Source organism: Ostrea edulis, chromosome 10 (genome assembly GCF_947568905.1).
Source record: "Ostrea edulis chromosome 10, xbOstEdul1.1, whole genome shotgun sequence".
Lineage (NCBI taxonomy): Eukaryota > Metazoa > Mollusca > Bivalvia > Ostreida > Ostreidae > Ostrea > Ostrea edulis.
The window spans coordinates 33,798,283-33,814,717 of record NC_079173.1 but is presented as its reverse complement, the minus strand read 5'-3'; the positions used below and the strand labels follow the sequence as shown (position 1 = coordinate 33,814,717).

Below are 16,435 nucleotides of genomic sequence, written 5' to 3'. Positions count from 1 at the left end.
TCAAAGGGCTATGTCAACAAAAAAAAGTTATGGCTTAGACAAACTTTGTATGAGAATTGGAGGAAGAAGAATTCACACTAAAACATGTTCCTCTTCTGGGAAAGGGGACATCATTCTAGGGAAATGCGGACCAGTATTGCAGTGACAACAAAATGGAAACAGAACAGTCAAACATGTACTGTGAAATCATCCTTAGGACGTCATATAGCGGGACTAAACGGCAACTTTGTCTATACAATTGATAAAGTCAAATCAACCTATCAAATTGCATGTTATAAATAAAATAAAACAATTAACAAATACAATTTTTGTTAACACAGATTTATTTCAAACAAATGCATTTTGTTATCTACAGAGTAAGCATATTTGACAGCTGGCATCGGCTTTTGCATGACACTTATAAACACAAAAGTATTATAATCAAGCAAACTAACTTGTCTAAGAGCACATCTACATCAAAATTTACAAATAAGCATCACATTGACATAATGATACAAGGATGTCCATATATATAAAGTGTAAAGATAAACCCACAATCATACAAAAATATATCTGAATCCATTTAAACAACAATAAATTCCAAATCACATATCACAGATGGCAAATCAATATGTTACATGATACTTGTTCATAACTAGCAATGTTGATACAGTGAAATCTTCCGCAAGTCCAACAGCTGTGTGTGTATATACATATATATGAAAATTTGCATAGTTTATGGCACCGATACGAATATGCTGCTTGTGACAGCATAAGAGCGTTTCATAGCTTAATTGCAACACAGCATATGATTAATTGACATGCGCTTAATGATAATGAAGATAACTATGTGGCAGTGTGTATGTAGGTATTCATTTCAGCATATCTTAATTTCAAATTAGCAATTTAGAGTTACTGGTCAAAACTACTATAAATGCGATTTGATGTTGGACTCATAGATGTATGTAAGTATGCTAGTATCAGAGATTGTATTTTGATGGAGAAATGCATTAATACATTAAATTTTAATCTTGTGTCAAAAACTTTGTGTATTATCATAAATTACAAAAGCTATAATATTTCCCCAACTTTCCGTCTCCTCATAAACAGAGTTACCAGATAAACGGGATTAATTTTGGGGTTTCTTGATGTGCTCCTTGATTAAAACCGAGTTACCAGATAAAGGGGATTAATTTTGGGGTTTTCTTGATGTGCTCGTGGAAGGCAGGATCTCCACCATAACGTTTTAAGGCCGATCTTTCCTGGAGTGGAATTCCACTGACCTTGGTGAGGAGGAATGTCAGAAAGAGAGGAGAGATGACACTGACGTGCTCCCAGCCCCGCAGGACCGAGGTCGAGGACGTATAAATACCGGACCACATCATGATCTCCCCCAAGTAATTAGGGTACTGGACAACGCTCCACAGACTGTGACTGATAAACTTACCCTGAAGTCAAGAGAATTCATTATTTAGTCAAATGTCCAAGCTATTCATTAAATTACTCCAAAGTCAGTAATTTAGTAAACTGATCCTGACATTAGATAGTAAATATAAATCTATATCATAAATTACTGACATTAGAGAGTAAATATAAATCTATATAATAAATTATTGCCATTAGAGAGTAAATATAAATCTATATCATAAATTACTGACATTAGAGAGTAAATATAAATCTATATAATAAATTATTGCCATTAGAGAGTAAATATAAATCTGATACAGTTACATGTACACACTGATACAGTTACAGACACTGATACAGTTACATATACACACACTGATACAGTTACATATACACACACTGATACAGTTACATATACACACACTGATACAGTTACATGTACACACACTGATACAGTTACATATACACACACTGATACAGTTACATGTACACACACTGATACAGTTACATATACAGACACTGATACAGTTACATGTATACACACTGATACAGTTACATATACAGACACTGATACAGTTACATGTACACACACTGATACAGTTACATATACACACACTGATACAGTTACATGTACAGACACTGATACAGTTACATATACACACACTGATACAGTTACATGTACACACACTGATACAGTTACATGTACACACACTGATACAGTTACATATACACACACTGATACAGTTACATGTACACACACTGATACAGTTACATGTACAGACACTGATACAGTTACATGTACACACACTGATACAGTTACATATACACACACTGATACAGTTACATGTACACACACTGATACAGTTACATATACACACACTGATACAGTTACATGTACAGACACTGATACAGTTACATATACACACACTGATACAGTTACATGTACACACACTGATACAGTTACATGTACACACACTGATACAGTCACATATACACACACTGATACAGTTACATATACACACACTGATACAGTTACATGTACACACACTGATACAGTTACATGTACACACACTGATACAGTTACATATACACACACTGATACAGTTACATGTACACACACTGATACAGTTACATGTACAGACACTGATACAGTTACATGTACACACACTGATACAGTTACATGTACACACACTGATACAGTTACATGTACACACACTGATACAGTTACATATACACACACTGATACAGTTACATATACACACACTGATACAGTTACATGTACACACACTGATACAGTTACATGTACAGACACTGATACAGTTACATGTACACACACTGATACAGTTACATATACACACACTGATACAGTTACATATACACACACTGATACAGTTACATGTACAGACACTGATACAGTTACATATACAGACACTGATACAGTTACATGTACAGACACTGATACAGTTACATGTACACACACTGATACAGTTACATATACACACACTGATACAGTTACATATACAGACACTGATACAGTTACATGTACACACACTGATACAGTTACATATACACACACTGATACAGTTACATGTACACACACTGATACAGTTACATGTATACACACTGATACAGTTACATATACACACACTGATACAGTTACATATACAGACACTGATACAGTTACATATACACACACTGATACAGTTACATGTACACACACTGATACAGTTACATATACACACACTGATACAGTTACATGTACAAACACTGATACAGTTACATATACACACTGATACAGTTACACACACTGATACAGTTACACACACTGATACAGTTACATGTACAGACACTGATACAGTTACATATACAGACACTGATACAGTTACATATACACACACTGATACAGTTACATATACACACACTGATACAGTTACATATACACACACTGATACAGTTACATGTACACACACTGATACAGTTACATGTACACACACTGATACAGTTACATATACAGACACTGATACAGTTACATGTACACACACTGATACAGTTACATGTACACACACTGATACAGTTACATGTACACACACTGATACAGTTACATATACAGACACTGATACAGTTACATGTACACACACTGATACAGTTACATGTACACACACTGATACAGTTACACACACTGATACAGTTACATGTACACACACTGATACAGTTACATATACACACACTGATACAGTTACATGTACACACACTGATACAGTTACATATACACACACTGATACAGTTACATGTACACACACTGATACAGTTACATATACACACACTGATACAGTTACATGTACACACACTGATACAGTTACATATACAGACACTGATACAGTTACATGTACACACACTGATACAGTTACATATACAGACACTGATACAGTTACATGTACACACACTGATACAGTTACATATACAGACACTGATACAGTTACATGTACACACACTGATACAGTTACATATACACACACTGATACAGTTACATGTACACACACTGATACAGTTACATATACAGACACTGATACAGTTACATGTACACACACTGATACAGTTACATGTACACACACTGATACAGTTACATGTACAGACACTGATACAGTTACATGTACACACACTGATACAGTTACATGTACAGACACTGATACAGTTACATGTACACACACTGATACAGTTACATGTACACACACTGATACAGTTACATGTACACACACTGATACAGTTACATGTACACACACTGATACAGTTACATATACACACACTGATACAGTTACATGTATACACACTGATACAGTTACATATACACACACTGATACAGTTACATATACACACACTGATACAGTTACATGTACACACACTGATACAGTTACATGTACACACACTGATACAGTTACATATACACACACTGATACAGTTACATATACACACACTGATACAGTTACATGTACACACACTGATACAGTTACATATACACACACTGATACAGTTACATGTACACACACTGATACAGTTACATGTACAGACACTGATACAGTTACATGTACACACACTGATACAGTTACAGACACTGATACAGTTACATGTACAGACACTGATACAGTTACATGTACACACACTGATACATTTACATGTACACACACTGATACAGTTACATGTATACACACTGATACAGTTACATGTACAGACACTGATACAGTTACATGTACACACACTGATACAGTTACAGACACTGATACAGTTACATATACACACACTGATACAGTTACATATACACACACTGATACAATTACATATACACACACTGATACAGTTACATATACACACACTGATACAGTTACATATACAGACACTGATACAGTTACATATACACACACTGATACAGTTACATATACACACACTGATACAGTTACATATACACACACTGATACAGTTACATGTACAGACACTGATACAGTTACATATACACACACTGATACAGTTACAGACACTGATACAGTTACATATACACACACTGATACAGTTACATATACACACACTGATACAGTTACATATACACACACTGATACAGTTACATATACACACACTGATACAGTTACATATACACACACTGATACAATTACATATACAGACACTGATACAGTTACATGTACACACACTGATACAGTTACATATACACACACTGATACAATTACATATACAGGCACTGATACAGTTACATGTACAGACACTGATACAGTTACATATACACACACTGATACAATTACATATACACACACTGATACAGTTATATGTACACACACTGATACAGTTACATATACACACACTGATACAGTTACATGTACAGACACTGATACAGTTATATATACACACACTGATACAGTTACATATACAGACACTGATACAGTTACACGTACAGACACTGATACAGTTACATGTACAGACACTGATACAGTTACATATACACACACTGATAACGTTTCATGTACACACACTGATACAGTTACATGTACAGACACTGATAGTTACATGTACACACACTGATACAGTTACATATACACACACTGATACAGTTACATATACACACACTGATACAGTTACATGTATACACACTGATACAGTTACATATACAGACACTGATACAGTTACATGTACACACACTGATACAGTTACATATACACACACTGATACAGTTACATGTACACACACTGATACAGTTACATGTACACACACTGATACAGTTACAGACACTGATACAGTTACATATACACACACTGATACAGTTACATATACAGACACTGATACAGTTACATATACACACACTGATACAGTTACATGTACACACACTGATACAGTTACATATATACACACTGATACAGTTACATGTACAGACACTGATACAGTTACATGTACAGACACTGATAGTTACATGTACACACACTGATACAGTTACATGTATACACACTGATACAATTACATATATACACACTGATACAGTTACATGTACACACACTGATACAGTTACATGTACACACACTGATACAGTTACATATACACACACTGATACAGTTACATGTACACACACTGATACAGTTACATGTACACACACTGATACAGTTACATGTACACACACTGATACAGTTACATATACACACACTGATACAGTTACATATACACACACTGATACAGTTACATGTATACACACTGATACAGTTACATGTATACACACTGATACAGTTACATGTACACACACTGATACAGTTACATATACAGACACTAATACAGTTACATGTACACACACTGATACAGTTACATGTACAGACACTGATACAGTTACAGACACTGATTTCGTACCTGGTTTTCTGGATTTGCTCTGAAGGCAGACTTCTGGTAATCTGCAATACTCTCCATCAGGAAACCAGCAGTCCATAGTGACCATCCAATGTAATCACGAGCATTCAGTGGGCGATCCTCTCGCTTGGAATTGACAATCAGAGTAGGAAGCATTGTCAGGAACACCCACACACCTATAAAGAAACAGACCGTAACACTCAGAAGACCTAGAACAACGGCAAAATCATCATCTGTAAGTTCTGTGTACAACGTTTTGAAATTCATTCATTTTAATCCTGTAATTTCATAGAAGACTGTGAATCATACATGTGACATCTCCCAGACTGACTAGCAGACGACCAGTATTCCCAGTATCTCCCAGACTGACTGGCAGACGACCAGTATTCCCAATATCTCTCAGACTGACTAGCAGACAACCAGTATTCTCAATATCTCCCAGACTGACTGGCAGACGACCAGTATTCCCAATATCTCTCAGACTGACTAGCAGACAACCAGTATTCTCAATATCTCCCAGACTGACTGGCAGACGACCAGTATTCCCAATATCTCTCAGACTGACTACCGTATATACTCACCTATAGGTCGGTCCGCCTATAAGTCGGTTGTATTTTTTAAGGTTATTTTATAGGAATTTGTCATTGACCCGCTTATAAGTCGGTCTAGTGTTTTTACCTATGTTTCAAAAAATATTTTGAGAAATCAATAATTATGAGGTGCTCAATATTCAAGCCATATCCGTTTGGAGTTTAAATGCATCCCTTGATCTATTATGGACCATGATCCCTTGATTACCTAAGCAATTATGGTCTCCTCTTAGTGGCACGTGCCTCGCGAAAATTGTTATTGTGGGATTCCGGTATAATTCATTGTATCAACAATAGAGTTTTTAAGAGTCAAGAATGATGATCTAAATTATCTGTTAAAAATATTCAATCTTTTAAGAAATATATTTCAGCTGGTATACATAAGAATATTTCAATATTAAATCGGGTTCGTAATTCAATTTTACTGATAAGCGAATTGAAAGTATTAGTTACGGGTATGTAAATAATTCTAAACTAGATAAAAATATGTAAATACTTGTACTTTATACATGATTTTAAAATACATAAACAATACGTCTAGATACTTGTGAACAATAATCATTTGTGTGGTAGTCGATGATAATCGTCGGAGTTGTTTAAAAAACACTACATTATGCCGCCCAGAAAAATACCAATCTTCTTAGGATGCGCCTATAAGTCGGACATAGAGTTTTGGACCAAAAATTGACTCCCAAAAAACCCGACTTATAGGCGAGTATATACGGTAGCTGGGAGAAGACCAGTATTCCCAATATCTCCCAGACTGACTAGCAGACAACCAGTATTCCCAATATCTCCCAGACTGACTAGCAGACGACCAGTATTCCCAATATTTATGATCTGTTGCTTTCTCGTATATCACAATTTTTTCAAAGAGAGTTTTGGTTCTGCAGCCATGCTTTGAAGAGATATAATAACTATGAATTGTCTTTCTTTGCGGTACTGAGTGATTTACTCTCAGGATTTCAATTTGTGGGAATTTTCTGTTCTGTTCATACCATGAAGATAATTGAAAATGTATAATGGTACATGATGTAAGATGTTGAATTTCACCATAGTGTAATGGTGCAATGTATGTGATGTATGATGTTGAATTTCACCATGGCATAATGGTACATAATGTAAATATATGTTGAATTTCACCATAGTGTAATGATACATGATGTGATACATTAAATTGTACCTTGAATTGTCCAGTACACAAAGAATGTTCCTGGTCGGTCCCTGACTTTGTTAAAGCGCCTGTCTTGGCCTTCTTTTAGGATTCTTGTAAACAGAAACAGTCCAAGCCTATTTAGAAAAAGAAAGGGACTGAGTTCTGAAACCTAAAACATTCATAACAATATTACTATACAAGAAGTCCATGGACCTAGAGTCACCCGAGAAACATGCAACACTCTTCCATACTAGGCATTTCAATCATACAAGGTGTTTAAGTATATTGTTTAAATTCATACACTGTTTGCTGTTCCCCGGAGCCGGAGTAAAAAAAATTAAAGGGTCATGAATCTATAATATTGGTACATGTAGTAGTCTTCATGTTCTTCATATCCATACATATTGTATTTTGTCACAGTGCACCACAGTGAAAAGGATCATCTTATTAAATGAAATGTACCACCAGTGCTCTGCCCGTTCGCTTTAAAACCTTATGAGCCATATCACCCACCTCAGTCATCTACTGTACGTTATTCAGCTCTTATGAATTTTAAAATATTTATTTTAATCTTTATTCCCATGAAACATTTTGTCCCATATTGGGACACTAAGTTTATATCACCCAGAAGTGGCACAATGTCACTATGATCATAACTGCCAACCTCCAACATGTAAAAAGAGGGTCATGACCCTCTTTGGAAAGCAAAAATTCTGGTCATAATGCGTAATGGCATTCACGACATATTTATTAGGATTACATGTGTTATAAGTGTTTATATTTCACAAATATTTACAACAGAAATGTATGTTTTGTGTATTTGTTGAAGAGAAGCATTGTAACTGACAGTGGCACATTTTGAATTTTTCCAGACTGATGGACAAAGCAGGACACAGATTGGTTAAATTTACAGGATAAGAGGGCAGTTAAGGTTTCATTGTTTAGTTCAGATCTGCATGAATTCAGTGTGTATTGTTTTACAATATTAACAACCGAAGATGATGGCAAAAATGAAGACAGTGACTAGATGACTTTTGTGCTAATTTATAAAAGTATTTTTAACATGACTTTGCATTTTGGCATGTTTTGTCAGATCATTTTTAGCTCACGATCCAACAGACAAGAGCGGGTTACACAACGGACAATAAGCTCCATGCTGTACTCAATAACTTGAAAAGTCATTTTCCCAGACTTGTTGGTACAGTGTAGATACATAAATATTGTTTTCTTTTCGTTGGTGTGTCTGTTGCCTGATAACTAAGGAACTCTTCCTGGTGGAAGCCGTTTTACATAATGACTTCAATCCCCGATTTGTCAAATCAACTTGTAGATGATTGTTAATATACCTGCTTTGATAACTTTTCTGTAATGTACATGGCCATCAGCATTGTTTACATAGATCCAAGCTCAAGTTGCAAACTGGAAATTACACTTGCAAAGTAACTTACCAAACCAAATCCAGAAATCGGGTGAAAGGTATGACCATGTAACATATATGAGAATGGATTTAATTTATACATCGACATACAGTTCATTATAATAAATCCATATAAACCACAGGCCTTCAGGCATGGATTATGCAACCCCCTCTCCCACCCCACCCCCCCCCCCCCCCTCCCCATCTAATGATTATGCAACCCACCCACCCCAACCCCAACCATCTACTTTTTATCTGATCTGGAATCAATACATTTATTTTCTTTTTATACTGTAAATATGCATTAGGCCAAAATAAAAATATTGTTTGTTTGCTCTCGCCCCTTCCAGTCTGCATGAGAACATCACACCGACCCAAAAGTTTTTATTTCTTTATTCTGACCAAGTTTTTTTTCCCGAAAAATTTCAGGGTCATAACAGGTACAGATCAGTATTTTATAATGACCAAAATTTTCTATATCTTTGTTGGTTTCGATCAAAAAAAAAAGAGAAAAGATAATACGAATAGAAGTGGTTTGCTACATCGAGATTGAGAAATGTTGTCTACATGAGAAGCGAGGAGACAAGAAACTCCGAGGCGTTCAGGTGTGCAAGTTGTGTTCTTTACTAGGGGAAAGTGTTGATATTTCGGACGGGTGTGATATTTTCGACAGTCAATAAGAAGCATTATACCTATGTTTGCTCAGTTTAAACTTATTTTCGAACTTGATATATTTACAAACTGGAAAACACCTAATTAAATGTACATGTGTGTAACTTAGCTCCGATTGTTTGATTTAAATACATGACCTTGTAAAAGATGTTAGCATCCATTTTGTTTGATCGGCAAAATTAAGTCCTGTTGAAACATTTTCTGGTAAAAGTTAAATCTACCGATATGATTAAAAATTATAAACAAAATAAAAATCACCACCACATATGAATTAATTAACATTATGTGCAAAAACAAAAACATAAAATGCCAGTGAACCACAAAATAAAAGGCAGCAACCCAATTTACTAACTGTCAGAAGTTATAACACCATGTGTCCGAAATAACACCACTGTCCGTGGCTGCAACATTCTATCTGACTTAATTTAAGTGTTAATAATAATATGTGGCATACTTAGCAGAAAAAATCTTATGAAACCCGTTTAACCCGAATATTCGTTGAATTAACCGTTATACCTGGTTCATTAATGATCTTTTCCGAAATACATCGAGTATACTGTTCAAAATATCAACACCTTCCCCTATATGCTAAACGTGGCAATCAAAGAAGAACTTTGTGCAAGAACCGACTTTACGAGTTTGACGAGGAAGCGTGAAATGATGTGCTTCATGACGTTTTGGCATCTGGCTTTGTTAATGGTCATGGGAATTTCATACTAAATAATATTCTGCTGGCTAAAATTTTTTTTTTTACCTACGGTACCTACCTACTGACCCTCTTCAGAAACTTAGGGTTGGGAGAGGGGAAACAAACATACTTTTGAATATGGCCTTAAAGATTATCGAAATCTCTGTTACATGTTAGTAAAAGTCTCGTTATCAGTGTTGATATTTCTACTTATAATCGCTGAAAACGTGATATATTACAATTTAGATGATATTCAATGTATATTTACAATGCATAAGTAAAAAAGGTGTGTGGAAGGTTAGGGGGCATGTTGCATTAACCATCATGCCTCAAGTGTCTGTGTATAAATTAAAACTACCCCTACTGTGACCTCACCATGTGCGACTTCTGGTGAAATATCGAGTCCGAATTATACGATTAAAACTGAGCGATAAATTTTCTTCAGAAACTTTGTGATGCATGAACTACAACTAGCCCAAATGCCAGTTTGGTCCATTACAATTTTTTCCTTTCCAGTTACAATTATAAAAGTAAAATATGTTACATATATATGTAAAGTCAACAGCACAAAAAAAAAAAAGTTTCCCTCAAACTACCAAACCTGAAAGCCCAGGAGGCCACCATGCCGGTGTTGACTTTCTGTCTGAGGTGATAGTGTTCTCCCCATTTCAGACTCTGCAAGGCCAGGTACATAAATGTTCCAGATCCTGCAAAGTGAAAGTAACGAACAACGTGGTTAGAATGTCCATAAATCCACAAGAACCGGTAGTTTTGTCTGTAGTAATAATAGATAGGGTCCACACTATACCAACCCCTAATTTTACTATTATTATTATTACAGACAAAATTACCGGTTAGTGTGATAAATCCATGAACCATTGTCACCAAAATAGAAAACAACAACTAAGGCAAAGTAGACAAGGCTGCTGGTTACAGTAACGAGCATTACAGCTTAATTACAAAACAGGGAGATAAGAACGAAATTTTCAAAAGCTATAATTATTTACACGACAGAGAAAATTCGGCTTACGATTGATGCTCGTTACGTAACTTTACAGTAGGACCCAAATCTTTAATACGAGACATTTTAATGCAATTTCAGGGGATTTACCAGCTAGATCGTAGAATTTTTCTGTCTTCAGAGCAGCTGCCACCGCCCAGCAGGCCCACTGGATGCCGAAGTCTACCGCTACTGCCTTACCCAACGAACTTCCCATGATTTCCAACATGTGCAAAGGTCCTAATGATACCGTAAGGATAAACTTAGAGATTACCGAATGATGGTAAACAATTATTCGGAACACAGTTATTTAATTTAAAGTCGGTCGGAGTTATCTCGCATTGGATTTCCCTTCTCACAAATTATTTAATATTTCATAACAAGCCTATGTACAATGTACGCTGTTTAGGTACGAATTTACCAAATTAAGTGTAATTTAAAGTTGTCATACGTAATTAATATGTAATCTATCGATGAGAAACGACTAATTTCAACATTATCATTTCATCATCTGTGCGTTCATGCAGAGTAAACCCAATGGCAAGCTCTGGTTAGTCCCTGCACGGAGTTTGACCCAATGGGCTGTTGCTAAAACGCGGAACGGAAGACGTAACGGAAAATATTTTATGCAATAATGTTATGAGGAGGTCAGCATTTTGTCACTTAGGTATATATACATTATATGAATATAAAACGATGAATTTAGTACGTACAAATGTACAAATATAATTCTTAAATCAGATTTTCATGATAGTATATTAATTTTATGCTAAATGTACATGTATTTATTTTATCTATACATATATTTTATGACAATTGTTATCAATTCATCTAAGGTGAGAACCTCGTAAGTTGTAAGAACTTGTGTTCAAACCTTTTGTATATTACATATGCAATAAATATGTTCAAACTATAATTTAGTGTTGATACTACCGGTATAAGTAGCCTAAAAAGTACTATTTCATGATTAATTAATATAAAGTTTAGACAAATGTAGAACCACAGGAGTCGGCAATTTTATCAATAAAGTAGAAATATATGAGAAATGAGCATAAATACTACCACTGAGCTTCGCTCGCGAAGCTCAGTGGTAGTATTTATATATGCCCATTTCTCATATATTTCTACTTTATTGATAAAATTGCCGACTCCTGTGGTAGAACCTACCTTCAATATAATCACTTCTAATTTATGATATCACAAAAAATTCTTTCTCAAACACGTACGTTTGCTTGCACCTCTTCGTCCTTCTTACAATATGTAAAGTTATTTGTTCAACCGCCAAATTCAGCTCATGCGCACATTTAAAATCCCAGCATCCCAGTGATGTAAAACGAACGGGGAAGTGACAAAGTTAAAAATAACGTTTTGATGGAAAGATTTCTTGTCGTTTGCAATTGAAACAAAAATTCACGATATGACTGATATTTACGGAAGCTGATAGGTGCCAGGGTAAATAAAAATAAATAAATGTTTATTCGGTATATACATACATACAAACATACATACATAAGATACCAAGGATAACCCATTAAGCTTGAAAGCTTATTTCCAATGGGGTCCTTTTGATGCACGGATGTTTGCGCTAGGGGGTTATTTATGTGGAAGGAAACCGGAGTACCCGGAGGAAACCCACGTGTAGAATTAATATTTATTTAACTGGCGGCCGCCACTTAATTTATGTGGCGGCCACCACTTAAATTACCTGGCGGCCGCCACTTATTATCTGGCGGCCGCCACTTTTTTTTTTCATCATTTATTAAAAAGTATACATACTATTTGGGATAAAATATCCTCGGATACTCCCTCTTAATTCTCACCAATGGTGCCAGGGGCCCATTGGATTGAATGTATTTTATTATAATATTATTTCATATAAGGCATATATATAATTTATATGAAAATACATAATATCAAATATTTTTCAAGGAATAATATATAAACACGTATAGTTATAATGATAAATATTTAAGGATAGTTTATACATTCAGTTTTGTTGATATTAATTTTAAAGCAGAATATATTTATTTCATCTAGGACATTTTTCATAGAAATTTCATTATTTACCGCAACTGTTAAATCGTCTGCGTGCTGTATACCGTTAATGCTGTTATTGTTTTTTATTCTAATCGCTAAGATTTCTGCTACAAAAAGAAAAAGGAGGGCTGATAGGGGACACCCTTGTCTAATCCCCCTTGTCATCGAGCATATTTTAGAAAGCCACCCATTATTTTTCATTTTAAAGATTGGTTCTGTATATAGAATTTTCTATAAAAGTCTATGGCGGCCGCCACTTATTAACTGGCGGCCGCCACTTATTATCTGGCGGCCGCCATATAAATTAACTTGCGGCCGCCACTTAATTTACCTGTTGGCCGCCACTTAATTTATGTGGCGGCCGCCACTTATTATCTGGCGACCGCCAGTTAATTTATATGGCGACCGCCAGTTAATTATATGGCGGCCGCCAGTTAATTTAACTGGCGGCCGCCATATAAATTAACTGGCGGCCGCCACTTAATTTATATGGCGGCCGCCACTCAATTTAATTATTTATATGGCTGTCACCAGTTATTCAACTCCTCTCTCTTTCTCTTTCTCAAAATGAAAGGGGTGCAATCCCTCCCCAATGCTTAGTAATATGTATGTGATATATATATACAATTAAGAGCATTAAATTATTGTTTTTCGATTGTACTGTTAAATACGTAGAACCACGGGGCTGACCCTCCATTTTTTGATAACGTTCAATTTCTGTTATTTTCACATGCAAACTAAATTATTTTCACATGTGAAATAAGATTAATTGGCGGATTGGCCCCCACGCCACTCTTTTGGTGGTAGTAATGAATGGTAAAAATGTAATAATGAATTAACTGATCAATTGAAGGGCTCCCCCTCCCTCTAATTTAGGAGTACGAAGTTTGAACAAAAGAGACATTTTAGGTTCCCTTTCTGCTTGTCAACAATTGTAGAAGATAATTTCTCCTCCGACTGTCCCTATACACTTTGAAAAACGATGCTACGTGTTTGCGTACTATTCTAAATCTTTCCGAAATAACCACTCAGCGATACGAATTACATTCAGCCCGCCATATATAAATTAAGTGGCGGCCGCCAGATAAAATAACTGGCGGCCGCCAGTTAATTTATATGGCGGCCGCCAGGGCCGCCAGTTAATTTATATGGCGGCCGCCAGTTAATTTATATGGTGGCCGCCAGGGCCGCCAGATAATAAGTGGCGACCGCCAGTTAAATTAAGTGGTGGCCGCCACATAAATTAAGTGGCGGCCGCAAGTTAAATAAATATTGATTCTATACCCTGGCACCCATCGGCTATTAAGAATACACACACAGAAAAGAGTTGAACACACACGGACGTCTTGACATATCAGAGCTAGGTGGGGCCAGGTTACTTATAGGAGGAGTAAGCATCCCTGTTGACCGGTCACACCCGCCGTGAGCCCTATATCTTGATCAGGTAAACGGAGTAATCCGTAGTAAAAATCAATGTGCAAAGAACAGCCTATCGGTATGAAACACATCATACAGCATTTTACACAATGACAGGTTGTATTGGTAAATTTGATCGTTATAACGACCATAAATTTTCGAAATCCTGACTTTAAACGAGACTGTAACATCAACTTATTTGTCAGTAGCCTGCTTTGATTAAAACAAAATTGATCATACGCAGATCGAATCAACACCATGTGTAGGTGATGATGGAATGTTACGACATAATCACATAAGTATGAGAAGTAAAGGATGGAGAGGTTAAAATCATCCTGTTTTTCATAATATTGAGTTGTTAATTTGCCAATAATAGCGAAGTATGACTGATCACAAGATATGAATATTTCCTTTTCCCATTTTTATGGAAGAAGCCACTGTATGGGATGTCAGAAGTATAGTATTTGATGTACAAACGTATCATAAGCAATAGTCGTGTGATTTGTTGAAAAGTCATACGTTTTGATATTCTTGATTTGAAAAAAGTTTTGTGATTTCAAATTTACTAAAAAAAATCTTTAGAATACAAATGTATTTTAAAATCTACATTTGATTTACACCATTGCTGGCATATGTTGTCGCACAATACGTTTAATTTGAAGTTTCTCTTTCCTGACAGTTAATATTTTCATGAGGAGCAAAGATAGGGGCTTGTTGGAACATTTACTGGATCCAGCAATGTATCTCTGCTTGTAATGGTTTTTATGAAGTTTAGGAATCCAGTATAGGTACGGTAACTCATATTCATCCGACCCATTGACTGGGATATCAAATGGGTTTAAAACTGAAGCATGATTTTGAAGAATTTCATCTTTTGAAAAGAAAGTTGGAGTTTGAACAGGGTATGCTCACTCCTCGACACCTGTTCTAGGATATGCTTACTTCTCGACACCTGTTCTAGGGTATGCTTACTTCTCGACACCTGTTCTAGGGTATGCTTACTTCTCGACACCTGTTCTAGGATATGCTTACTCCTCGACACCTGTTCTAGGGTATGCTTACTTCTCGACACCTGTTCTCACCTGAGATTTCCAAGTGATTGTCCTACCCTCAGTGTTGTATTCTTTATGGTATTTATGAAATGATCGCTGTTCGTTTTCTTCAGTTTTTCACTTGATAGTTA

General features: G+C 35.8%; 1 protein-coding gene across 1 annotated transcript; it reads right to left on the bottom strand.

Annotated features, from left to right (window-relative positions):
* Nucleotides 1-305: 305 nt before the first annotated feature.
* LOC125665859 (uncharacterized) lies at nt 306-12,039 on the bottom strand. Its single transcript, XM_048898767.2, has 5 exons — nt 11,911-12,039; nt 11,401-11,506; nt 8,050-8,156; nt 6,280-6,452; nt 306-1,427 (listed from the first exon to the last, which is right to left on the bottom strand). Exons 1-5 carry the CDS (start codon nt 12,026-12,028, stop codon nt 1,152-1,154), a joined length of 780 nt encoding a protein of 259 aa, XP_048754724.2. The 5' UTR covers nt 12,029-12,039; the 3' UTR covers nt 306-1,151.
* Between the last annotated feature and the right edge of the window lie 4,396 nt (nt 12,040-16,435).